The sequence below is a fragment of the Anomaloglossus baeobatrachus genome, chromosome 5, assembly GCF_048569485.1.
Source record: "Anomaloglossus baeobatrachus isolate aAnoBae1 chromosome 5, aAnoBae1.hap1, whole genome shotgun sequence".
NCBI lineage: Eukaryota > Metazoa > Chordata > Amphibia > Anura > Aromobatidae > Anomaloglossus > Anomaloglossus baeobatrachus.
Window position 1 is genome coordinate 594,757,878 of NC_134357.1, and position 23,013 is coordinate 594,780,890.

At 54.8% G+C, this 23,013-nt stretch overlaps 2 protein-coding genes across 2 annotated transcripts in view; one reads left to right on the plus strand and one right to left on the minus strand.

The window, feature by feature from the left end:
* Nucleotides 1-18,274, plus strand: part of PECAM1 (platelet and endothelial cell adhesion molecule 1) — a 76,898-nt gene extending 58,624 nt beyond the window's left edge. The window contains exons 14-15 of the mRNA XM_075351495.1: nucleotides 10,210-10,232; nucleotides 17,628-18,274. Coding sequence (XP_075207610.1) covers nucleotides 10,210-10,232; nucleotides 17,628-17,666 — 62 coding nt within the window. The 3' untranslated portion in view covers nucleotides 17,667-18,274. The remainder of the gene's footprint in view (nucleotides 1-10,209; nucleotides 10,233-17,627) is intronic.
* Nucleotides 18,275-18,306: 32 nt separating this feature from the next.
* MILR1 (mast cell immunoglobulin like receptor 1) overlaps nucleotides 18,307-23,013 on the minus strand; it is a 35,983-nt gene continuing 31,276 nt past the window's right edge. Inside the window, exon 7 of the mRNA XM_075351496.1 lies at nucleotides 18,307-18,488. Within this exon, the coding sequence (XP_075207611.1) occupies nucleotides 18,473-18,488 (16 nt within the window). The 3' untranslated portion in view covers nucleotides 18,307-18,472. The remainder of the gene's footprint in view (nucleotides 18,489-23,013) is intronic.

Consider the following 23,013-nt stretch of genomic DNA (forward strand, 5'->3'; position numbering starts at 1 on the left):
CATTTGCAGACCAGTAAGGTCTCCGTCCTGGGATCTCCATCATTTTCAGAGCAGTAAGGTCTCCGTCCTGGGATCTCCATCATTTGCAGACCAGTAAGGTCTCCGTCCTGGGATCGCCATCATTTGCAGACCAGTAAGGTCTCCGTCCTGGGATCGCCATCATTTGCAGACCAGTAAGGTCTCCGTCCTGGGATCTCCATCATTTGCATACCAGTAAGGTCTCCGTCCTGGGATCTCCATCATTTGCAGACCAGTAAGGTCTCCGTCCTGGGATCTCCATCATTTGCAGACCAGTAAGGTCTCCGTCCTGGGATCTCCATCATTTGCAGACCAGTAAGGTCCCCGTCCTGGGATCTCCATCATTTGCAGACCAGTAAGGTCTCCGTCCTGGGATCTCCATCATTTGCAGACCAGTAAGGTCTCCATCCTGGGATCTCCATCATTTGCAGACCAGTAAGGTCTCCGTCCTGGGATCTCCATCATTTGCAGACCAGTAAGGTCTCCATCCTGGGATCTCCATCATTTGCATACCAGTATAGTCTCCGTCCTGGGATCTCCATCATACCAGTAAGGTCTCCGTCCTGGGAGCTCCATCACTTGCAGACCAGTAAGGTCTCCGTCCTGGGATCTCCACTATTTGCAGACCAGTAAGGTCTTCGTCCTTGGATCTCCATCATTTGCAGGCCAGTAAGGTCTCCATCCTGGGATCTCCATCATTTGTAGACCAGTAAGGTCTCCGTCCTGGGATCTCCATCATTTGCAGACCAGTAAGGTCTCCATCCTGGGATCTCCATCATTTGTAGACCAGTAAGGTCTTCGTCCTGGGATCTCCATCATTTGCAGATCAGTAAGGTCTCCGTCCTGGGATCTCCATCATTTGCAGACCAGTAAGGTCTCCATCCTGGGATCTCCATCATTTGCAGACCAGTTAGGTCTCCGTCCTGGGATCTCCATCATTTGCAGACCAGTAAGGTCTCCGTCCTGGGATCTCCATCATTTGCAGGCCAGTAAGGTCTCCATCCTGGGATCTCCATCATTTGCAGACCAGTAAGGTCTCCGTCCTGGGATCTCCATCATTTGCAGACCAGTAAAGTCTCCGTCCTGGGATCTCCATCATACCAGTAAGGTCTCTGTCCTGGGATCTCCATCATTTGCAGACCAGTAAGGTCTTCGTCCTCGGATCTCTATCATTTGCAGACCAGTAAGGTCTCCGTCCTGGGATCTCCATCATTTGCAGACCAGTAAGGTCTCCGTCCTGGGATCTCCATCATTTGCAGACCAGTAAGGTCTCCGTTCTGGGATTTCCATCATTTGCAGGCCAGTAAAGTCTCCGTCCTGGGATCTCCATCATTTGCAGACCAGTAAGGTCCCCGTCCTGGGATCTCCATCATTTGCAGACCAGTAAGGTCTCCATCCTGGGATCTCCATGATTTGCAGACCAGTAAAGTCTCCGTCCTGGGATCTCCATCATTTGCAGACCAGTAAGGTCTTCGTCCTGGGATCTCCATCATTTGTAGACCAGTAAGGTCCCCATCCTGGGATCTCCATCATTTGCAGACCAGTAAGGTCTCCATCCTTGGATCTCCATGATTTGCAGACCAGTAAAGTCTCCGTCCTGGGATCTCCATCATTTGCAGACCAGTAAGGTCTCCGTCCTGGGATCTCCATCATTTGCAGACCAGTAAGGTCTCCATCCTGGGATCTCCATCATTTGCATCCCAGTAAAGTCTCCGTCCTGGGATCTCCATCATACCAGTAAGGTCTCCGTCCTGGGAGCTCCATCATTTGCAGACCAGTAAGGTCTCCATCCTGGGATCTCCATCATTTGCAGACCAGTAAAGTCTCCGTCCTGGGATCTCCATCATACCAGTAAGGTCTCCGTCCTGGGATCTCCATCATTTGCAGACCAGTAAGGTCTCCATCCTGGGATCTCCATCATTTGCATACCAGTAAGGTCTCCGTCCTGGGATCTCCATCATTTGCAGACCAGTAAGGTCTCCGTCCTGGGATCTCCATCATTTGCAGATCAGTAAGGTCTCCGTCCTGGGATCTCCATCATTTGCAGACCAGTAAGGTCTCCATCCTGGGATCTCCATCATTTGCAGACCAGTAAAGTCTCCGTCCTGGGATCTCCATCATACCAGTAAGGTCTCCGTCCTGGGATCTCCATCATTTGCAGACCAGTAAGGTCTCCATCCTGGGATCTCCATCATTTGCATACCAGTAAGGTCTCCGTCCTGGGATCTCCATCATTTGCAGGCCAGTAAGGTCTCCGTCCTGGGATCTCCATCATTTGCAGATCAGTAAGGTCTCCGTCCTGGGATCTCCATCATTTGCAGACCAGTAAGGTCTCCATCCTGGGATCTCCATCATTTGCAGACCAGTAAAGTCTCCGTCCTGGGATCTCCATCATTTGCAGACCAGTAAGGTGTCCGTCCTGGGATCTCCATCATACCAGTAAGGTCTCCGTCCTGGGATCTCCATTATTTGCAGACCAGTAAGGTCTCCGTCCTGGGATCTCCATCATTTGCAGGCTAGTAAGGTCTCCGTCCTGGGATCTCCATCATTTGCAGACCAGTAAGGTCTCCATCCTGGGATCTCCATCATTTGCAGACCAGTAAAGTCTCCGTCCTGGGATCTCCATCATTTGCAGACCAGTAAGGTCTCCGTCCTGGGATCTCCATCATTTGCAGATCAGTAAGGTCTCCGTCCTGGGAACTCCATCATTTGCAGACCAGTAAGGTCTCCGTCCTGGGAACTCCATCATTTGCAGACCAGTAAGGTCTCCGTCCTGGGATCGCCATCATTTGCAGACCAGTAAGGTCTCCGTCCTGGGATCTCCATCATTTGCATACCAGTAAGGTCTCCGTCCTGGGATCTCCATCATTTGCAGACCAGTAAGGTCTCCGTCCTGGGATCTCCATCATTTGCAGACCAGTAAGGTCTCCGTCCTGGGATCTCCATCATTTGCAGACCAGTAAGGTCCCCGTACTGGGATCTCCATCATTTGCAGACCAGTAAGGTCTCCGTCCTGGGATCTCCATCATTTGCAGACCAGTAAGGTCTCCGTCCTGGGATCTCCATCATTTGCAGACCAGGAAGGTCTCCATCCTGGGATCTCCATCATTTGCATACCAGTATAGTCTCCGTCCTGGGATCTCCATCATACCAGTAAGGTCTCCGTCCTGGGAGCTCCATCACTTGCAGACCAGTAAGGTCTCCGTCCTGGGATCTCCACTATTTGCAGACCAGTAAGGTCTTCGTCCTGGGATCTCCATCATTTGCAGGCCAGTAAGGTCTCCATCCTGGGATCTCCATCATTTGTAGACCAGTAAGGTCTCCGTCCTGGGATCTCCATCATTTGCAGACCAGTAAGGTCTCCATCCTGGGATCTCCATCATTTGTAGACCAGTAAGGTCTTCATCCTGGGATCTCCATCATTTGCAAATCAGTAAGGTCTCCGTCCTGGGATCTCCATCATTTGCAGACCAGTAAGGTCTCCATCCTGGGATCTCCATCATTTGCAGACCAGTTAGGTCTCCGTCCTGGGATCTCCATCATTTGCAGACCAGTAAGGTCTTCGTCCTCGGATCTCCATCATTTGTAGACCAGTAAGGTCTCCGTCCTGGGATCTCCATCATTTGCAGACCAGTAAGGTCTCCATCCTGGGATCTCCATCATTTGCAGGCCAGTAAGGTCTCCATCCTGGGATCTCCATCATTTGCAGACCAGTAAGGTCTCCGTCCTGGGATCTCCATCATTTGCAGACCAGTAAAGTCTCCGTCCTGGGATCTCCATCATACCAGTAAGGTCTCTGTCCTGGGATCTCCATCATTTGCAGACCAGTAAGGTCTTCGTCCTCGGATCTCTATCATTTGTAGACCAGTAAGGTCTCCGTCTTGGGATCTCCATCATTTGCAGACCAGTAAGGTCTCCGTCCTGGGATCGCCATCATTTGCAGACCAGTAAGGTCTCCGTCCTGGGATCTCCATCATTTGCAGACCAGTAAGGTCTCCATCCTGGGATCTCCATCATTTGCAGACCAGTAAGGTCTTCGTCCTGGGATCTCCATCATTTGCAGGCCAGTAAGGTCTCCATCCTGGGATCTCCATCATTTGTAGACCAGTAAGGTCTCCGTCCTGGGATCTCCATCATTTGCAGACCAGTAAGGTCTCCATCCTGGGATCTCCATCATTTGTAGACCAGTAAGGTCTTCGTCCTGGGATCTCCATCATTTGCAGATCAGTAAGGTCTCCGTCCTGGGATCTCCATCATTTGCAGACCAGTAAGGTCTCCATCCTGGGATCTCCATCATTTTCAGACCAGTTAGGTCTCCGTCCTGGGATCTCCATCATTTGCAGACCAGTAAGGTCTTCGTCCTCGGATCTCCATCATTTGTAGACCAGTAAGGTCTCCGTCCTGGGATCTCCATCATTTGCAGACCAGTAAGGTCTTCGTCCTGGGATCTCCATCATTTGCAGGCCAGTAAGGTCTCCATCCTGGGATCTCCATCATTTGCAGACCAGTAAGGTCTCCGTCCTGGGATCTCCATCATTTGCAGACCAGTAAGGTCTCCATCCTGGGATCTCCATCATTTGCAGACCAGTAAAGTCTCCGTCCTGGGATCTCCATCATACCAGTAAGGTCTCCATCCTGGGATCTCCATCATTTGCAGACCAGTAAGGTCTTCGTCCTCGGATCTCTATCATTTGTAGACCAGTAAGGTTTCCGTCTTGGGATCTCCATCATTTGCAGACCAGTAAGGTCTCCGTCCTGGGATCTCCATCATTTGCAGACCAGTAAGGTCTCCGTCCTGGGATCTCAATCATTTGCAGACCAGTAAGGTCTCCGTCCTGGGAGCTCCATCATTTGCAGACCAGTAAGGTCCCCGTCCTGGGATCTCCATCATTTGCAGACCAGTAAAGTCTCCGTCCTTGGATCTTCATCATTTGCAGACCAGTAAAGTCTCCGTCCTGGGATTTCCATCATTTGCAGACCAGTAAAGTCTCCGTCCTGGGAGCTCCATCATTTGCAGACCAGTAAGGTCTCCGTCCTGGGAGCTCCATCATTTGCAGACCAGTAAGGTCTCTGTCCTGGGATCTCCATCATTTGCAGACCAGTAAGGTCTCTGTTCTGGGATCTCCATCATTTGCAGACCAGTAAGGTCTCCGTCCTGATCAAACAGAGCAGCAGTGCAGGCATCGCAGCACGGGGGAGACCATATCGTACCTTGTGCCGCTTCTAAAGAATCAGTCTTGTGCCACTGTTGGAGGTGTCATGTGTCGCGGGCGGGAAGGAGGGTGTCAGCACACTACGCTCACCCCTTCTGCTCGGGTCCGGCGGCTGCTGCTCAGTGGTGGCTCGAGCTGTGGGCCGGATCCCGGGGGTTCTCGAGCGGCACTCCTCGCCCGTGAGTGAAAGGGGGGTTGTTGGGTGTGGGGATAGTTTATTGTCCGTGATGCCACCCACGGTTGTGGTGATTTGTTAGCACCACCGCTGCTCGGTGTGGGGATCCCGGGAGTGATGGTGTGAAGCAGCAAGTTGTTGTGTTGTCCCTCCGTGGGTAGGAGTTGGTGATCCCGGGGCCCAGTGGTGAGGTGGGAGTTGCAGGGCCTGGTGGGCGCAGGGACGCGGGGGCAGCGCTGTGCCTTGTGGCACTGTGGTAGTCACTCAGCCTGAGACGTTGACACAGTTTTACGGTAAACCACACGGCTGGAAAGACGGTTCCCACGGACGGCTGCACTTGCTCTCCCAGTAGGTAACGGTGATGTCCCTCTGACCTGCACCTGATGTTTCTAAGTTGGTAGCAATGGGTTCCCACCGGTAACCCGCTCCCCGGCTTCAAGCTGGACCGGCGGAGCTCTACTTTGTCCGCAGACGCTGGCCCTGAGGAACTGGTGCCTTGGCGGTGGCGGTGTTCCTCCTTAATGGTTGGACTGTTGCCTTCAATCGGGACTTGGTTGTTGGGGGATCGACGTCCCCTTCACTGACGGATTCGGCAAATTATGGCGACTCCTAGCCTTGCCGGGGTCCGAGAGCCCCCTGCCCTGGTGCTGACTGTCCTTTGCATGCTGCTCCAGACCGCCGGGTCACTACCCGTCCGCGGTCCTTCCAGGAACTCCCGAACAGTCACCCCTCTGGACAGTCACCGTCGTTGCTGACCTTGCTGACCCGGTCCTGCACACAGCTGGACCAACTTCAGGCTTTCCACTCTTTTTCTTTCCTGTCACCACTCTTGCTTTCCGCCTTTACCACTTTTCTTCCTTCACTTCACTCAAGCCCTGCCTGGGCTAAACTAGCTGTTTACTCCTCCACTTAGCTCCTCACTCCAGCTCCTCCCTGAGCTTTCTCTCCTTCCACTTCTCCCTCCAAACTCTAACTGCCTGGTTTCTCCCGCCTCCAGAGCTGTGAACTCCTCGGTGGGCGGAGCCAACCGCCTGGCCCACCCCCTGGTGTGAATCATCAGCCTCTGGAGGAAGGCAACAAGGATTTTTGGTTAGCTTTGATGTTCCTGACTGGGATGTAGGGTGTGTTGGTGTGTGACCTGTGACCCCTGGCTTGCCCAGGGCGTCACATTCCCCCTTAGCAAAATGCAGACTGTCCGCGGGCTGCCCGTCCAACACCGGTTTTATTTTTCTGAAAAATATAACATGGTAAAACAATAACATGTAAACATTTTTAATGGATCTTCCCATAACGGGAGGCACATTTGTTAAACGTTGCAAACGGTTTACGGTTACGGTTTCCGCTCTCTCCCACCCAAGCAACCTGGCCCTGATGCTGCCCCTAAAGCCCAGGCAGCACCCCTTGACCCACAGTCCAGCACAAATTACCCGAGCGGGATCTGTCCTTCCCCTCCAGAGGGTAGCCACCGGTTCTTTTGGTGGCTGGGCCCCAGCCTGCTCTGCTGAGGGCCCTCCCTCCAACCTGCCTCTCCGGAGACGGAATTGCGGAAACGGTAATGGCAAACAACTTATTTACAAGCCACTTAACGTTTGTGGTTGCCCTGCAAGTTCACGGGCTTGTCCATGGATAGTCCTCCATGCAAAACTTTTAAACGGTCCCCACGGGGACAACGGTGCCGGCTCCAGCCGGTTGCAAATCACTTCTTGACAATCAGGTTAGGTACTCGGTATCATTTTCATCATTAGCAGAACTTTCAAACATAAACACAATGGTGGTCCCAACGGGGACGGTGCAACGGGCATCCGCTGCCCTACTCCAGACTTTCAGGCTCAGGCACTCCTTCCAAGGGAGGGGGCGCGGCGCTCACTCGGGACTCTTGGCTGCCCCTTAACTTAGCGTCCAGCGCGAACCACCCCCGCTCCCCACAGTGCCGGGTGTATTGCACGATGTCTCCCGGCATTAGGTTGCGGCCGGGATGCTCTTCAGGCAGGTGGGCATTCACATCCCGCCGGGCTACAAACACTTCGGCCTCCAGGCCCGGTTCATAGATAAACCCGTAGCCCCGGCGGACATCAAACCGCCTCACCTGCCCCACGTACAATGGGCCCCGGACACGGAACGTGGCCTGTCGGAGATTTTCTTTTTCTTTAATAGCTCGGGCCACCAGCTCGGCCTTCTTCCGTTCCCTCTCAGCGATTTCCAGGCCCAGCGGTACCGGCTCCCTATCCCAATGCGGCGCTGCTGTGAGCTCCGGCGCACGGGTCGGGCCCCGCGGGACATTCTGGACGTTGCCCACTGTCAGGAATCTGGGCGGCGTGTCCCGCAGTGTCTTGGCCTTGGGCTCTGCCTTACAGCAACAACCCGGCGCTACCTCAGCCGAGGTGTGGGGGATGGGCATAGGGGCTTTCCGCTGCTGGGCCTTCGGCTCGGAGCGGGTCATCGGCTCCGGCTCGGGGGATTTTTCAGGGGATGCCTCCGGTTCAGCCTTCGGAATCTTCCACGGTAACACCTCCGGTTTACTACGGGCTCCGGCTACAGGTCGGTCCGCCTGGGCGGGGACGCTGGGTATTGCTACCGGTTGCGGTGGTAGCAGGCCTAGTGGCGGGGTCACGGCCTCCGAGACGGGTGGCGAGGGAGGCAACGGGGGGAGAGGGCTTGGACCGGGCCCCGCAGCCGCGATGACCGGCCCTTCCAGGGCATCGGGACGTGGGTCACTCACCCTCCCTTTCTCCGCTTCCTCCTCGCGTCTCCGCACGGTGGCTATAACGTCCGCCATGTCGGTCTCCCACTCCTCCATGAGGAGTTGCATCCTGACCTGCAGCCGTTGGTAGAGCTGCGCGGTCCGGATTTCCACCCACGCCGCGGATCCAGGCGCGGGGGCTACGGTGTCGCGGGACGGCATCCACATGATGGCTTCTTCTTCCAGGAACGGTATGTCTGCAGAGCCCTGGCGTCCCTGCTTTTATAGCTGCTCTCACATGCAGCCAGCCGCCATCGCGTCCCCCTTAGCTCTTTTCCGGCCCCTCCTCTCTCGGGGCGGGGTTTTGGCCTTCGCGCCTCCGCTACTCGAGAAGCCGCTCGAGCGGGAACTTTTCGCGCCAAAGATTGTGGCTTCTGAAATTTTTCTGCCGGATACCTCCGGCGGTAACAAGGCGCACCTCTACCAGACGGCAGAGCGGTAAGATCCTGTTCGTGACGCCAAGTTGTCGCGGGCGGGGAGGAGGGTGTCAGCACACTACGCTCACCCCTTCTGCTCGGGTCCGGCGGCTGCTGCTCAGTGGTGGCTCGAGCTGTGGGCCGGATCCCGGGGGTTCTCGAGCGGCACTCCTCGCCCGTGAGTGAAAGGGGGGTTGTTGGGTGTGGGGATAGTTTATTGTCCGTGACGCCACCCACGGTTGTGGTGATTTGTTAGCACCACCGCTGCTCGGTGTGGGGATCCCGGGAGTGATGGTGTGAAGCAGCAAGTTGTTGTGTTGCCCCTCCGTGGGTAGGGGTTGGTGATCCCGGGGCCCAGTGGTGAGGTGGGAGATGCAGGGCCTGGTGGGCGCAGGGACGCGGGGGCAGCGCTGTGCCTTGCGGCACTGTGGTACTCACTCAGCCTGAGACGTTGACACAGTTTTACGGTAAACCACACGGCTGGAAAGACGATTCCCACGGACGGCTGCACTTGCTCTCCCAGTAGGTAACGGTGATGTCCCTCTGACCTGCACCTGATGTTTCTAAGTTGGTAGCGATGGGTTCCCACCGGTAACCCGCTCCTCGGCTTCAAGCTGGACCGGAGGAGCTCTACTTTGCCGCGCAGACGCTGGCCCTGAGGAACTGGTGCCTTGGCGGTGGCGGTGTTCCTCCTTAATGGTTGGACTGTTGCCTTCAATAGGGACTTGGTTGTTGGGGGATCGACGTCCCCTTCACTGACGGATTCGGCAAATTATGGCGACTCCTAGCCTTGCCGGGGTCCGAGAGGCCCCTGACCTGGTGCTGACTGTCCTTTGCACGCTGCTCCAGACCGCCGGGTCACTACCCGTCCGCGGTCCTTCCAGGAACTCCCGAACAGTCACCCCTCTGGACAGTCACCGTCGTTGCTGACCTTGCTGACCCGGTCCTGCACACAGCTGGACTACTTCAGGCTTTCTTTCTTTCCTGTCACCACTCTTGCTTTCCTCCTTTACCACTTTTCTTCCTTCACTTCACTCAAGCCCTGCCTGGGCTAAACTAGCTGTTTACTCCTCCACTTAGCTCCTCACTCCAGCTCCTCCCTGAGCTTTCTCTCCTTCCACTTCTCCCTCCAAACTCTAACTGCCTGGTTTCTCCCGCCTCCAGAGCTGTGAACTCCTCGGTGGGCGGAGCCAACCGCCTGGCCCACCCCCTGGTGTGAATCATCAGCCTCTGGAGGAAGGCAACAAGGATTTTTGGTTAGCTTTGATGTTCCTGACTGGGATGTAGGGTGTGTTGGTGTGTGACCTGTGACCCCTGGCTTGCCCAGGGCGTCACATCATGCCCTGGGACATATAACAGCCCATTGTCTATACCCTGTGCAAAAATCATGCCGTGTAATCAGCACCTTGATATGGCGCACCTGTACAATATTCCTGCTGTGCAATCAGCATCTTGATATGGCGCACCTGTGCACTAATCATCCTGTATAATCAGCATATTGATATGTTGCACCTGTGCAATAATCATTCTGTGTAATCAGCATCTTGGTATGGCGCACCTGTGCAATAATCATGCTGTGCAATCAGCATCTTGATGTACTGGGGGTACAGTGTTATATCTAAGCACATTTGTGTCTTTCTTTTGCAGATGCTGCTGAAAACAGTGTAAATGTAAGTATACGTGATACCAGGAGTAATGAACATGGAGGGGCGGAGAGGGCAAGGAGCAGATGGGGGGGTAAACCCTCCCTGGCGCGGTTTTTGCTCCTACCTCATTGGGAGTTGCACTTCACATGGTCCTCAGTGATGGAAACGTTTCTTCTCCAGTCATCTCCAAAGCTAAAGTCAATCCCACAAAATGATTTATTTAGCGTCTGATTTAGGACTTACATTTCTGGGGGGTCCATTATCGAGCAGCGGGTCTGGATAATCGATTTACATGGGCGGGCAGGAAGGGGCAGGACAATGTGACATTAGTCATTCTTGGCTGAGACACCTTGTCATTGTTAAGATATTTCCTCAGATGTTTTTTAACAAGCCCAGAAAGTGGCCACTAAAGCGTCAGGAAGGAAATCCCTCCCTTCCCTAATGGCTGGACGCCTCCAAGACGCCATGTTTTGCTTCTTTTCTGTTTACGTAAATGAGGTCCGGACTGATGGTCTTCTGCTTGTCGGCTGCTCGGGGTAATAACGGGGTAGGTGTGCAGCAGATATTAGAGATCATGGGACTCAAGGACGTACCCTAATGCCGAGGCGAAAGTCCCCCTCTGTGGAGGCATCATATTAGGAAGAAAGGTGAACACTCTGCCCCAGAGGTCACCCCAACCCTGTCCCATGGAAATGTACTCCAAAGCGAGAGATGACCATCTGCCCCAACAAAGGGTAGAAAGTGTGGGATCACCCCAGACTGATGCCCTCTACAGATGGTGGGCCGTACAGTTTAGATAGCTCAATGCTCATTTACTCCTCATCCCCCACTATACACACATGCCTGCTCATCTATGTTCTTTGAGGAGAGAGGAAAAAACAAAAAACCTCCAAACCCCCCTCAAACTCCTTATTCCATCTACAGTCCACCAAATCCCATTCAACTCATATGTCCTCCACCAGACTCCTCTACTCCAGAGCTATCTGTCCTCTCCAGACACTTCTGTTCCATCCAGGACCCCATGACCCCTCATCCAGACATATCTGTCCTCCTCCACAGCCCTTTGTCCTCATCAGGGCCAACATAAGCTCCTCTTGACTCCTCTGTCCTCCAACGTCAGACTCTTCTGTCCTCCTCCAAACTCATCTATGTCTTCCAGTGCCTCTGTCCTCCAACTCCAAACTCTTCTGTCCTCCTCCAAACTCGTCTATGCCTTCCAATGCCTCTGTTCTCCAACTCCAGACTCTTCTGTCCTCCTCCAAACGCCTCTATGCCTTCTGATGTCTCTGTCTTCCTCCAGACTCCTGTATGTGTGCCGCCCCCACGCCTGTAGCAGCCAGGCTGCTCGGATACGGACCCGCTGTGTGTGGCTCGAGGGATCCTCCAGACCCGGGGGTCACGTGGACACGCCAAATGAAAAGGGGGACGTAGTTGTACGGGTTTGGCTGTATTCAGTTCGTGACGCCACCCATGGTGTGTGGTGAAAGGTGGCACCACCGCTGCTGTTGTGGGACATCACGGGGGAAATGTAATGGCAGCTGGATGTTAACCCCTCCGTAGGTAGGGATGGTTGCCCCGGGGTCCAGTGTCTCTGTGCAGGGGATGGCGATGGCAGGGGCCTGCGCGCCCGGACGTATCAGGGACTGTTGGGTTACTCACAGTTGAATAAATCACACGAGTCTTTTGGTAAACCAAGGTGCTGGTGGCCGGCCGCCGCGGCCGGTTGTACTCTGGTCCCCCACCCGGGCTGGTGGTCGCCGTCTTTTCCCTCTGCACTGTTTTTGCTTGTGTTAGACTTCCCGGTATGGAACACAGGAGCCCGCTCCCGGCTTGTTGTGTACCTGAGGAGCCTTGCCCGCTGACGCTGACCCGTGGGATCTACCGAGCCCTGGCAGTTGCCCTATCCCTCTCTGTGGGTGGTTGTCTGCTTTTGGGACTTTGGTTGGGACAGGACCTAAAATCCTGCCCTCAATTGGTTAATTTGCTAGGTCGTTGGTTCCGGTCCTGGCTTCAGGATCCAAGTACCCCCTCTGTGCACGGTTTCCGGGTCGGTTCTCTGGTATCGGTACCGGCGGGCTGCAACCCTGTCCCGGTCCACCTCGGATCTCCGGCTGCCGTCTTCCCGTTGCCTGATGACGGGGACCACCGTCTGCCACCTAGCCAAGGCACCAGGGCTCCAACCCTGGCGCCAGTCAACTTGACATTCACCTCCGCTGGAGATACACCTAGCTCTAGCCCACACTCCTCTCAACTTGAACTCCAGACTTCAAGTCCTTGTTTTCCCGCCCCGGGCTGTCTAGACCCCTAGGTGGGCATTTCCTAACCACCTGGTCCCGCCCACTGGTGTGTCTGTCTTGCCCTGAGGGGGGTGGCTAGGGTTTCAGGTCGGCTGTATGTAACCCCTTTAGGGATGGTGTTATGCGGGGGCCTTTTGTGTGACTACCTGGTTCTGCCAGGGCGTCACATTCCCCCTTGGTTTAATACAGACCGTCCGCGGGCTGTCCAACCACCAGCATTTATTTGAACTGCAATTGAAAAATAAAACAGGGATAACAAGTATAACATTTGTACAATTTTTCTTTTTCTTTCCTTACGGAAGGCACTTTTCTTAAACGTTACACATCTAAAACGGGACGGGACGGACTGGGCCAGTTCTCACCACACCCCCACCCAAAACAACCTGCCCCCTGGTGCCACCGCTAAACACTGGTGCGCACCCCTTTGCCCAAGTCCAGGAACAGGTCCGGGTGTCGCCCACACGGGCCGGGTAAAAAGTTCCTTACCCGGCAGTCTTTTGTCATGGGCCCCAAGTCCAGGGACCCCTGGCCTGGGGAGTAGTCACCAGTCTCAATAGTGACTGGGACTCGGCCTACTCTACCGCAGGCCCTTCCTCCAATCAGCAATCAGCCTCTCCAGAGACTGCGGCGGGATAAGAAGGGTGGTCAGGGATTATTTACAAGGCCCAATAGTTTTTGGGTTGGCCTGCCAGTTCACGGCCTTGGTCCATTTTTAAAACTGTAAAAACTTCTTCAAACCATCAGGAACTGTTAACGGTGAACTGTTCCAACTGGGACTCGCACAACTGGGGTAGCCGGGGTTCCGCTACCACTGCTGCATGGATCGTATGGCTCACTTGGCACCCTTGGTTCAGCACCCCTGGACCAGCTGCAATACATCCCGGAGCTTTGAATTTCCATCGGGAATGGAGGTGGTATAGCAGGTGATGCTGTCGCTCCGGGAGGCTGTGCCGGCCGGCACTCTCCCACCGCGTAGGGAACGGGCTCCGGTCAGGTCAACGAGGTCGGGAGGGTCTGCGTACCTCTCTCCCGACACGGCGCTGCATGGGCGGCACGGCTCTCACGGGCCCACACCACGGCCACCATTCTCCGGACCTCCGCTTTCCATTCCAACACCTGCTGCAGCGACTGCGATCGCACCAGGACACAGAATCTCGCTAGCTCGCGCTCCAGCCAGGCAGCGGTTTCCAGTGGTAAGCGATCTGATTCTTGCTCTTCCGCGGGAATCACCACTCCGCCTCGGGGCACCGCCACTCCAGCGGCAGGCGCTACTCCGCCATCCGGATTAGGTGCAGACATCTTCCCGCTTCTCCCCCTTGGTCTTTTGCAAGCACTCCCTCATGTGGCTGCTTACGTGGCTGGCTAGTTTCATTTTCGGATTCAGGGTGTTGTTTCCTTCCGGCCTCGTTCCCAGGGGGCGGGGCTTCAGCTTTGCGCCCTTTCTCGGGGGAGAAGACGCTGGGCTGTTGTTTTTCGCGCCTAAAAATGGCGGTAAAATGGCGACTTCTCAAAATTTTGCAACGGATCACCGCTGACTGTCCAAAACAAGGCGCACTTCCACCAGGTAGGTGGATGGGGTACAATCCTGTTCGTGACACCAGTTGTTGGGGTGTGCCGCCCCCACGCCTGTAGCAGCCGGGCTGCTCGGATACGGACCCGCTGTGTGTGGCTCGAGGGATCCTCCGGACCCGGGGGTCATGCGGACACGTCAAATGAAAAGGGGGACGTAGTTGTACGGGCTTGGCCGTATTCAGTTCGTGACGCCACCCGGTGAAAGGTGGCACCACCGCTGCTGTTGTGGGACACCCCGGGGGAGATGTAATGGCAGCCGGATGTTAACCCCTCCGTAGGTAGGGATGGTTGCCCCGGGGGCCCAGTCGCTCTGTGCAGGGGATGACGATGGCAGGGGCTTGCGCGCCAGGACATACCAGGGGGTGTTGGGTTACTCACAGTTGAATAAATCACACAAGTCTTTTGGTAAACCAAGGTGCTGGTAGGCGGCCGCCTCGGCCGGTTGTACTCTGGTCCCCCACCCGGGCTGGTGGTCGCCGTCTTTTCCCTCTGCACTGTTTTTGCTTGTGTTGGACTTCCCGGTATGGAACACGGGAGTCTGCTCCCGGCTTGTTGTGTGCCTGAGGAGCCTTGCCCGCTGACGCTGACCCGTGGGATCTACCGGGCCCTGACGGTTGCCCTATCCCTCTCTGTGGGTGGTTGTCTGCTTTTGGGACTTTGGTTTGGACAGGACCTAAAATCCTGCTCTCAATTGGTTAATTAGCTAGGCCGTTGGTTAGGGTCCTGGCTTCAGGGTCCAAGTACCCCCTCTGTGCACGGTTTCTGGGTCGGTTCTCTGGTATCGGTACCTTTCCCACCTATAGACTCCTCTGTCCTTCTCCAGTCTCCTTTCCCCACCTCTGGACTCCTCTGTCTTTCTCCAGACTCTTTTTCCACCTCTGGACTCATCTGTCCTTCTCCAGACTCCTTTCCCACCTCTAGACTCCTCTGTCCTTCTGCAGACTTCTTTCCCACCTCTGGACTCCTCTGTCCTACTTCAGACTCCTTTCCCACCTCTAGACTCCTCTGTCTTTCTCCAGACTCCTTTTCCACCTTTGGACTCGTCTGTCCTTCTCAAGACTCCTTTCCCACCTCTGGAGTTCTCTGTCCTTCTCTAGTCTCCTTTCCCACCTCTCGACTCCTTTATTCTTCTCCTCCAGACTCCTCTTTCCTCCTCCAGACTCTACTGTCCACCTCCAGACTGCTTTTCCCATGACAGACTACTCTGTTCTCCTCCCTAGAATCCTGTGTTTTGTACCTTTCAGACTCCTCCTCCTTATTCCAGTTTCATCTACCCCCTTCCTCCAAAACCCTATGTTTTCTGCAAGGCTCCTATATTCCTCTATCCCCTTTTACCAGACCACTTTGTCCTTCTCCAGACTCCTGTCCCACCTCTGAACTGCACTGTCCTTCTTCAGACTCCTTTCCCACCTCTAGACTCCTCTGTACTTCTCCAGACTCTCTTCCCACCTCTGGACTTTGCTGTCCTTCTTCAAACTCCTTTCCCACCTCTGTTCTCCTCTGTCCTTCTCCAGACTACTTTCCCCCCTCTGGACTCCTCTGTCTTTCTCCAGACTCCTTTCCCGCTTCTCAACTCCTTTTTCCTTCTTCAGACTCACTTCCCACCTCTGAACTTCACTGTCCTTCTTCAGACTCCTTTCCCACCTCTAGACTCCTCTGTCCTTCTCCAGACTCTCTTCCCACCTCTGGACTTTGCGGTCCTTCTTCAAACTCCTTTCCCACCTCTGTTCTCCTCTGTCCTTCTCCAGACTACTTTCCCACCTCTGGACTCCTCTGTCCTTCTCCAGTCTCCTTTCCCACCTATATTCTCCTCTGTCCTTCTCCAGTCTCATTTCCCACCTCTAGACTCCTCTGTCCTTCTCCAGACTCCTTTCCCACCTCTAGACTCCTCTGTCCTTCTCCAGACTCACGTCCCATCTCTGGACTCCTCTGTCCTTCTTCGGACTCCTTTCCCATCTCTGGACTCCTCTGTCCTACTTCAGACTCCTTTCCCACCTCTAGACTCCTCTGTCTTTCTCCAGACTCCTTTTCCACCTTTGGACTCGTCTGTCCTTCTCAAGACTCCTTTCCCACCTCTGGACTTCTCTGTCCTTCTCTAGTCTCCTTTCCCACCTCTCGACTCCTTTATTCTTCTCCTCCAGACTCCTCTTTCCTCCTCCAGACTCTACTGTCCACCTCCAGACTGCTTTTCCCCTGACAGACTACTCTGTTCTCCTCCCTAGAATCCTGTGTTTTGTACCTTTCAGACTCCTCCTCCTTATTCCAGTTTCATCTACCCCCTTCCTCCAAAACCCTATGTTTTCTGCAAGGCTCCTATATTCCTCTATCCCCTTTTACCAGACCGCTTTGTCCTTCTCCAGACTCCTGTCCCACCTCTGAACTGCACTGTCCTTCTTCAGACTCCTTTCCCACCTCTAGACTCCTCTGTACTTCTCCAGACTCTCTTCCCACCTCTGGACTTTGCTGTCCTTCTTCAAACTCCTTTCCCACCTTCGTTCTCCTCTGTCCTTCTCCAGACTACTTTCCCCCCTCTGGACTCCTCTGTCTTTCTCCAGACTCCTTTCCCGCTTCTCAACTCCTTTTTCCTTCTTCAGACTCACTTCCCACCTCTGAACTTCACTGTCCTTCTTCAGACTCCTTTACCACCTCTAGACTCCTCTGTCCTTCTCCAGACTCTCTTCCCAGCTCTTGACTTTGCGGTCCTTCTTCAAACTCCTTTCCCACCTCTGTTCTCCTCTGTCCTTCTCCAGACTACTTTCCCACCTCTGGACTCCTCTGTCCTTCTCCAGTCTCCTTTCCCACCTATATTCTCCTCTGTCCTTCTCCAGTCTCATTTCCCACCTCTAGACTCCTCTGTCCTTCTCCAGACTCCTTTCCCACCTCTAGACTCCTCTGTCCTTCTCCAGACTCACTTCCCATCTCTGGACTCCTCTGTCCTTCTTCGGACTCCTTTCCCATCTCTAGACTCCTCTGTCCTTCTCCAGACTCCTTTTCCACCTCTGGACTCGTCTGTCTTTCTCCAGACTCCTTTCCCATTTCAATACTCCTCTGTCTTTCTCCAGACACCTTTTCCACCTCTGGATTCCGCTGTCCTTCTTCAGACTCCTGTCCTACCTCTGGACTCCTCTGTCCTTCTCCAGACCCCTCTTTAGCCCCTTCAGATCCTTTGTTCTCCATCACTATTAAGAACAGACAGGTTAGGCATGCTGAAATCCAACATGCCCGATCCTTCAACATCCATCATCGGGCTAGAGGCTACCATGTGGGACTATAGGACAAGAATCACACAAAGTAGAATGTTGAGAGGACTTAACAAAATTGCCGAGATTGTGACGCCTCCACCTGATATGTGTGTCCGCCTTAAAGGGGTTTTCCACTGTATTAAAAATATAGAGGCAAACCCCTTTAGGTCTGATATTCCAGCTGCTGGTTCTCTTGGGATAGACTGATCGGTTCTCCATTGCTGGGGGGCTTCCCAGGGTTGTGTACACCCCACCCTATGTAGATGTCACCAGTGTCATCAAACCATTAACTCCTTTATCCTTCGCAGACAACAGAGGAAGCCCCCCTGACCAACAACCAGGGTTAGGATGGACGTGATATCGCCCAGGGCCGGAGGGAGCTGTCACCGAACTATTTAAGGTTTGTGGCTGATCCCGGACTCCCTGAGAAGACAGAACCAAGACACCATTGGCTGCCCTGAGTCACCCCCGCACTCCTGACGACTCGAGCTCCTCATGGGCGGCCTCAGACTTCTGGAAAGACCAATCACCATGAAGTCCTCAGATCTTCCTCGGTTTTCTTGGCTCCTTTGGTCTTCAGGACATTTGAGATGAACGCTGACGAGATCCCTGAGACTGGAGATGACGCACCCCCTGTACGAGACACGGGTTCATGGGAAAGATATTGTAATCCAAGATGTGAGAACTTTCCATGTCACTGCTGAGGACCCCCAGGGGCCACATCTTCCCTAATCCCTGAGAATCCTGCTTGCCCACCATCCAAACCCCCAGAGAAGAGGCGCCTGTATCCTGGGGCCGTATTTGGAGTCGGAGCCACATTTTGACTTTTTCTATGTTGCCCCTCTTCAGTATAGCCCTGACGTGTTAGAGCGCCCCCTCTCTGCTGCTCTGCGCGACCCAGGAATCTATTGCTTCATTGTAACGTCCGCATGGTGTAAATAAAGATTTTATATTGGAGAAACCAAGAAATCATCATTACTGGTGTGTAAGCTGACTACTCGCATCATCCCGACCCGAGCAGGGATAGATTGTGAGCTCCGGGGTCCGGGATGATGGGAGCAGTGATACATGGGTTACAGTCAGGCTCTATTTCTCGATCATTTATTGTTGGCGCTGTTCACATGTGGAGACTCCTCGGCTGCGGTCGTCTGTCTCATGTCTTGGAACGTCTGTGGAAAAGAAAGACAATATATCAGTGGTGGAAAAGTACAACAGCGCCCCCATCACTGGTGGTGACAGTAGGGCAGCACATACAGGCAGGGGCAGAAGCGGAGGATGGAGGGGCATCACCTGGCTCTGTCCTGTGTGCAGAGCGCAGCAGTCACATCATTACCTGCTCCTGTGCTCTGCACACTCTCTAATCGAGGCTGGCTCCTGTGCTCTGCACACTCTACAATCGAGTCCGGCTCCTGCGCTCTGCACACTCTACAATCGAGTCCGGCTCCTACGCTCTGCACACTCTACAATCAAGGCTGGCTCCTGCACTCTGCACACTCTACAATCAATGCCGGCTCCTGCGCTCTGCACACTCTACAATCAAGGCTGGCTCCTGCACTCTGCACACTCTACAATCAATGCCGGCTCCTGCACTCTGCACACTCTACAATCGAGGCCGGCTCCTCCGCCGCACTCTGCACACTCTACAATCAATGCTGGCTCCTGCGCTCTGCACACTCTACAATCAATGCTGGCTCCTGCGCTCTGCACACTCTACAATCAATGCTGGCTCCTGCGCTCTGCACACTCTACAATCGAGGTTTGCTCCTCCACTGCGCGTTGCACACTCTACAATCGAGGCTGGCTCCTGCACTCTGCACACTCTACAATCAATGCCGGCTCCTGCACTCTGCACACTCTACAATCGAGGCTGGCTCCTGCACTCTGCACACTCTACAATCAATGCTGGCTCCTGCGCTCTGCACACTCTACAATCGAGGCTGGCTCCTGCACTCTGCACACTCTACAATCAATGCTGGCTCCTGCGCTCTGCACACTCTACAATCAATGCCGGCTCCTGCACTCTGCACACTCTACAATCAATGCTGGCTCCTGCGCTCTGCACACTCTACAATCAATGCTGGCTCCTGCGCTCTGCACACTCTACAATCGAGGCCGGCTCCTCCGCCGCACTCTGCACACTCTACAATCAATGCTGGCTCCTGCGCTCTGCACACTCTACAATCGAGGCCGGCTCCTCCGCCGCACTCTGCACACTCTACAATCAATGCCGGCTCCTGCACTCTGCACACTCTACAATCAAGGCCGGCTCCTGCACTCTGCACACTCTACAATCAATGCTGGCTCCTGCGCTCTGCACACTCTACAATCGAGGCTGGCTCCTGCACTCTGCACACTCTACAATCAATGCTGGCTCCTGCGCTCTGCACACTCTACAATCGAGGCTGGCTCCTGCACTCTGCACACTCTACAATCAATGCTGGCTCCTGCGCTCTGTACACTCTACAATCGAGGTTTGGTCCTCCACTGCGCGTTGCACACTCTACAATCGAGGCTGGCTCCAGCGCTTTGCACACTCTACAATCGAGGCCGGCTCTTCTGCGCTCTGCACATTCTACAATCAGGGCTGGCTTCTCCACTGCGCTCTGCACACTCTACAATCGAGGCTGTCTCCTGCGCTCTGCACACTCTACAATCAATGCTGGCTCCTGCACTCTGCACACTCTACAATCAATGCTGGCTCCTGCGCTCTGCACACTCTACAATCAATGCTGGCTCCTGCACTCTGCACACTCTACAATCAATGCTGGCTCCTGCGCTCTGCACACTCTACAATCAATGCTGGCTCCTGCACTCTGCACACTCTACAATCAATGCTGGCTCCTGCGCTCTGCACACTCTACAATCGAGGTTTGCTCCTCCACTGCACGTTGCACACTCTACAATCAATGCTGGCTCCAGCGCTTTGCACACTCTACAATCGAGGCCGGCTCTTCTACTGCACTCTGCACACTCTACAATCGAGGCTGGCTCCTGCACTCTGCACACTCTCTAATCGAGGCTGGCTCCTGTGCTCTGCACACTCTACAATCGAGGCAAGCTCCTGCACTCTGCACACTCTACAATCAGGGCTGGCTTCTCCACTGCGCTCTGCACACTCTACAATCGAGGCTGGCTCCTGCACTCTGCACACTCTCTAATCGAGGCTGGCTCCTGCACTCTGCACACTCTACAATCGAGGCAAGCTCCTGCACTCTGCACACTCTACAATATGGGCTGGCTTCTCCACTGCGCTCTGCACACTCTACAATTGAGGCTGGCTCCTGCGCTCTGCACACTCTACAATCGAGGCAAGCTCCTGCACTCTGCACACTCTACAATCAGGGCTGGCTTCTCCACTGCGCTCTGCACACTCTACAATCGAGGCTGGCTCCTGCGCTCTGCACACTCTCTAATCAAGGCTGGCTCCTGCGCTCTGCACACTCTACAATCGAGGCTGGCTCCTGCGCTCTGCACACTCTCTAATCGAGGCTGGCTCCTGCGCTCTGCACACTCTACAATCGAGGCCGGCTCCTGTGCTCCGCACACTCTACAATCGAGGCCGGCTCCTGCGCTCTGCACACTCTACAATCGAGGCCGGCTCTTCTACTGCACTCTGCACACTCTACAATCAAGGCTAGCTCCTGTGCTGCACTCTGCACACTCTACAATCGAGGCTGGCTCCTGGGCTCTGCACACTCTACAATCGAGGCTGGCTCCTCCGTAGCACTCTGCACACTCTACAATCGAGGCTGGCTCCTCCGCCGCACTCTGCACACTCTACAATCAATGCTGGCTCCTGCGCTCTGCACACTCTACAATCGAGGCTGGCTCCTCCTTAGCACTCTGCACACTCTACAATCGAGGCCGGCTCCTCCTTAGCACTCTGCACACTCTACAATCGAGGCTGGCTCCTGCGCTCTGCACACTCTACAATCGAGGCCGGCTCCTCCGCCGCACTCTGCACACTCTACAATCAATGCCGGCTCCTGCACTCTGCACACTCTACAATCAATGCTGGCTCCTGCGCTCTGCACACTCTACAATCGAGGTTTGCTCCTCCACTGCGCGTTGCACACTCTACAATCGAGGCTGGCTCCAGCGCTTTGCACACTCTACAATCGAGGCTGGCTCTTCTGCGCTCTGCACACTCTACAATCAGGGCTGGCTTCTCCACTGCGCTCTGCACACTCTCTAATCGAGGCTGGCTCCTGTGCTCTGCACACTCTACAATCGAGGCAAGCTCCTGCACTCTGCACACTCTACAATCAGGGCTGGCTTCTCCACTGCGCTCTGCACACTCTACAATCGAGGCTGGCTTCTGCGCTCTGCACACTCTCTAATCGAGGCTGGCTCCAGCGCTCTGCACACTCTACAATCGAGGCTGGCTCCTGCGCTCTGCACACTCTCTAATCGAGGCTGGCTCCTGCGCTCTGCACACTCTACAATCGAGGCCGGCTCCTGTGCTCCGCACACTCTACAATCGAGGCCGGCTCCTGCGCTTTGCACACTCTACAATCGAGGCCGGCTCTTCTACTGCACTCTGCACACTCTACAATCAAGGCTAGCTCCTGTGCTGCACTCTGCACACTCTACAATCGAGGCCGGCTCCTGCGCTCTGCACACTCTACAATCGAGGCTGGCTCCTCCGTAGCACTCTGCACACTCTACAATCGAGGCTGGCTCCTTCGCCGCACTCTGCACACTCTACAATCAATGCTGGCTCCTGCGCTCTGCACACTCTACAATCGAGGCTGGCTCCTCCTTAGCACTCTGCACACTCTACAATCGAGGCCGGCTCCTCCTTAGCACTCTGCACACTCTACAATCGAGGCTGGCTCCTGCGCTCTGCACACTCTACAATCGAGGCCGGCTCCTCCGCCGCACTCTGCACACTCTACAATCAATGCCGGCTCCTGCACTCTGCACACTCTACAATCAATGCTGGCTCCTGCGCTCTGCACACTCTACAATCGAGGTTTGCTCCTCCACTGCGCGTTGCACACTCTACAATCGAGGCTGGCTCCAGCGCTTTGCACACTCTACAATCGAGGCTGGCTCTTCTGCGCTCTGCACACTCTACAATCAGGGCTGGCATCTCCACTGCGCTCTGCACACTCTCTAATCGAGGCTGGCTCCTGTGCTCTGCACACTCTACAATCGAGGCAAGCTCCTGCACTCTGCACACTCCACAATCAGGGCTGGCTTCTCCACTGCGCTCTGCACACTCTACAATCGAGGCTGGCTTCTGCGCTCTGCACACTCTCTAATCGAGGCTGGCTCCAGCGCTCTGCACACTCTACAATCGAGGCTGGCTCCTGCGCTCTGCACACTCTCTAATCGAGGCTGGCTCCTGCGCTCTGCACACTCTACAATCGAGGCCGGCTCCTGTGCTCCGCACACTCTACAATCGAGGCCGGCTCCTGCGCTTTGCACACTCTACAATCGAGGCCGGCTCTTCTACTGCACTCTGCACACTCTACAATCAAGGCTAGCTCCTGTGCTGCACTCTGCACACTCTACAATCGAGGCCGGCTCCTGCGCTCTGCACACTCTACAATCGAGGCTGGCTCCTCCGTAGCACTCTGCACACTCTACAATCGAGGCTGGCTCCTTCGCCGCACTCTGCACACTCTACAATCAATGCTGGCTCCTGCGCTCTGCACACTCTACAATCGAGGCTGGCTCCTCCTTAGC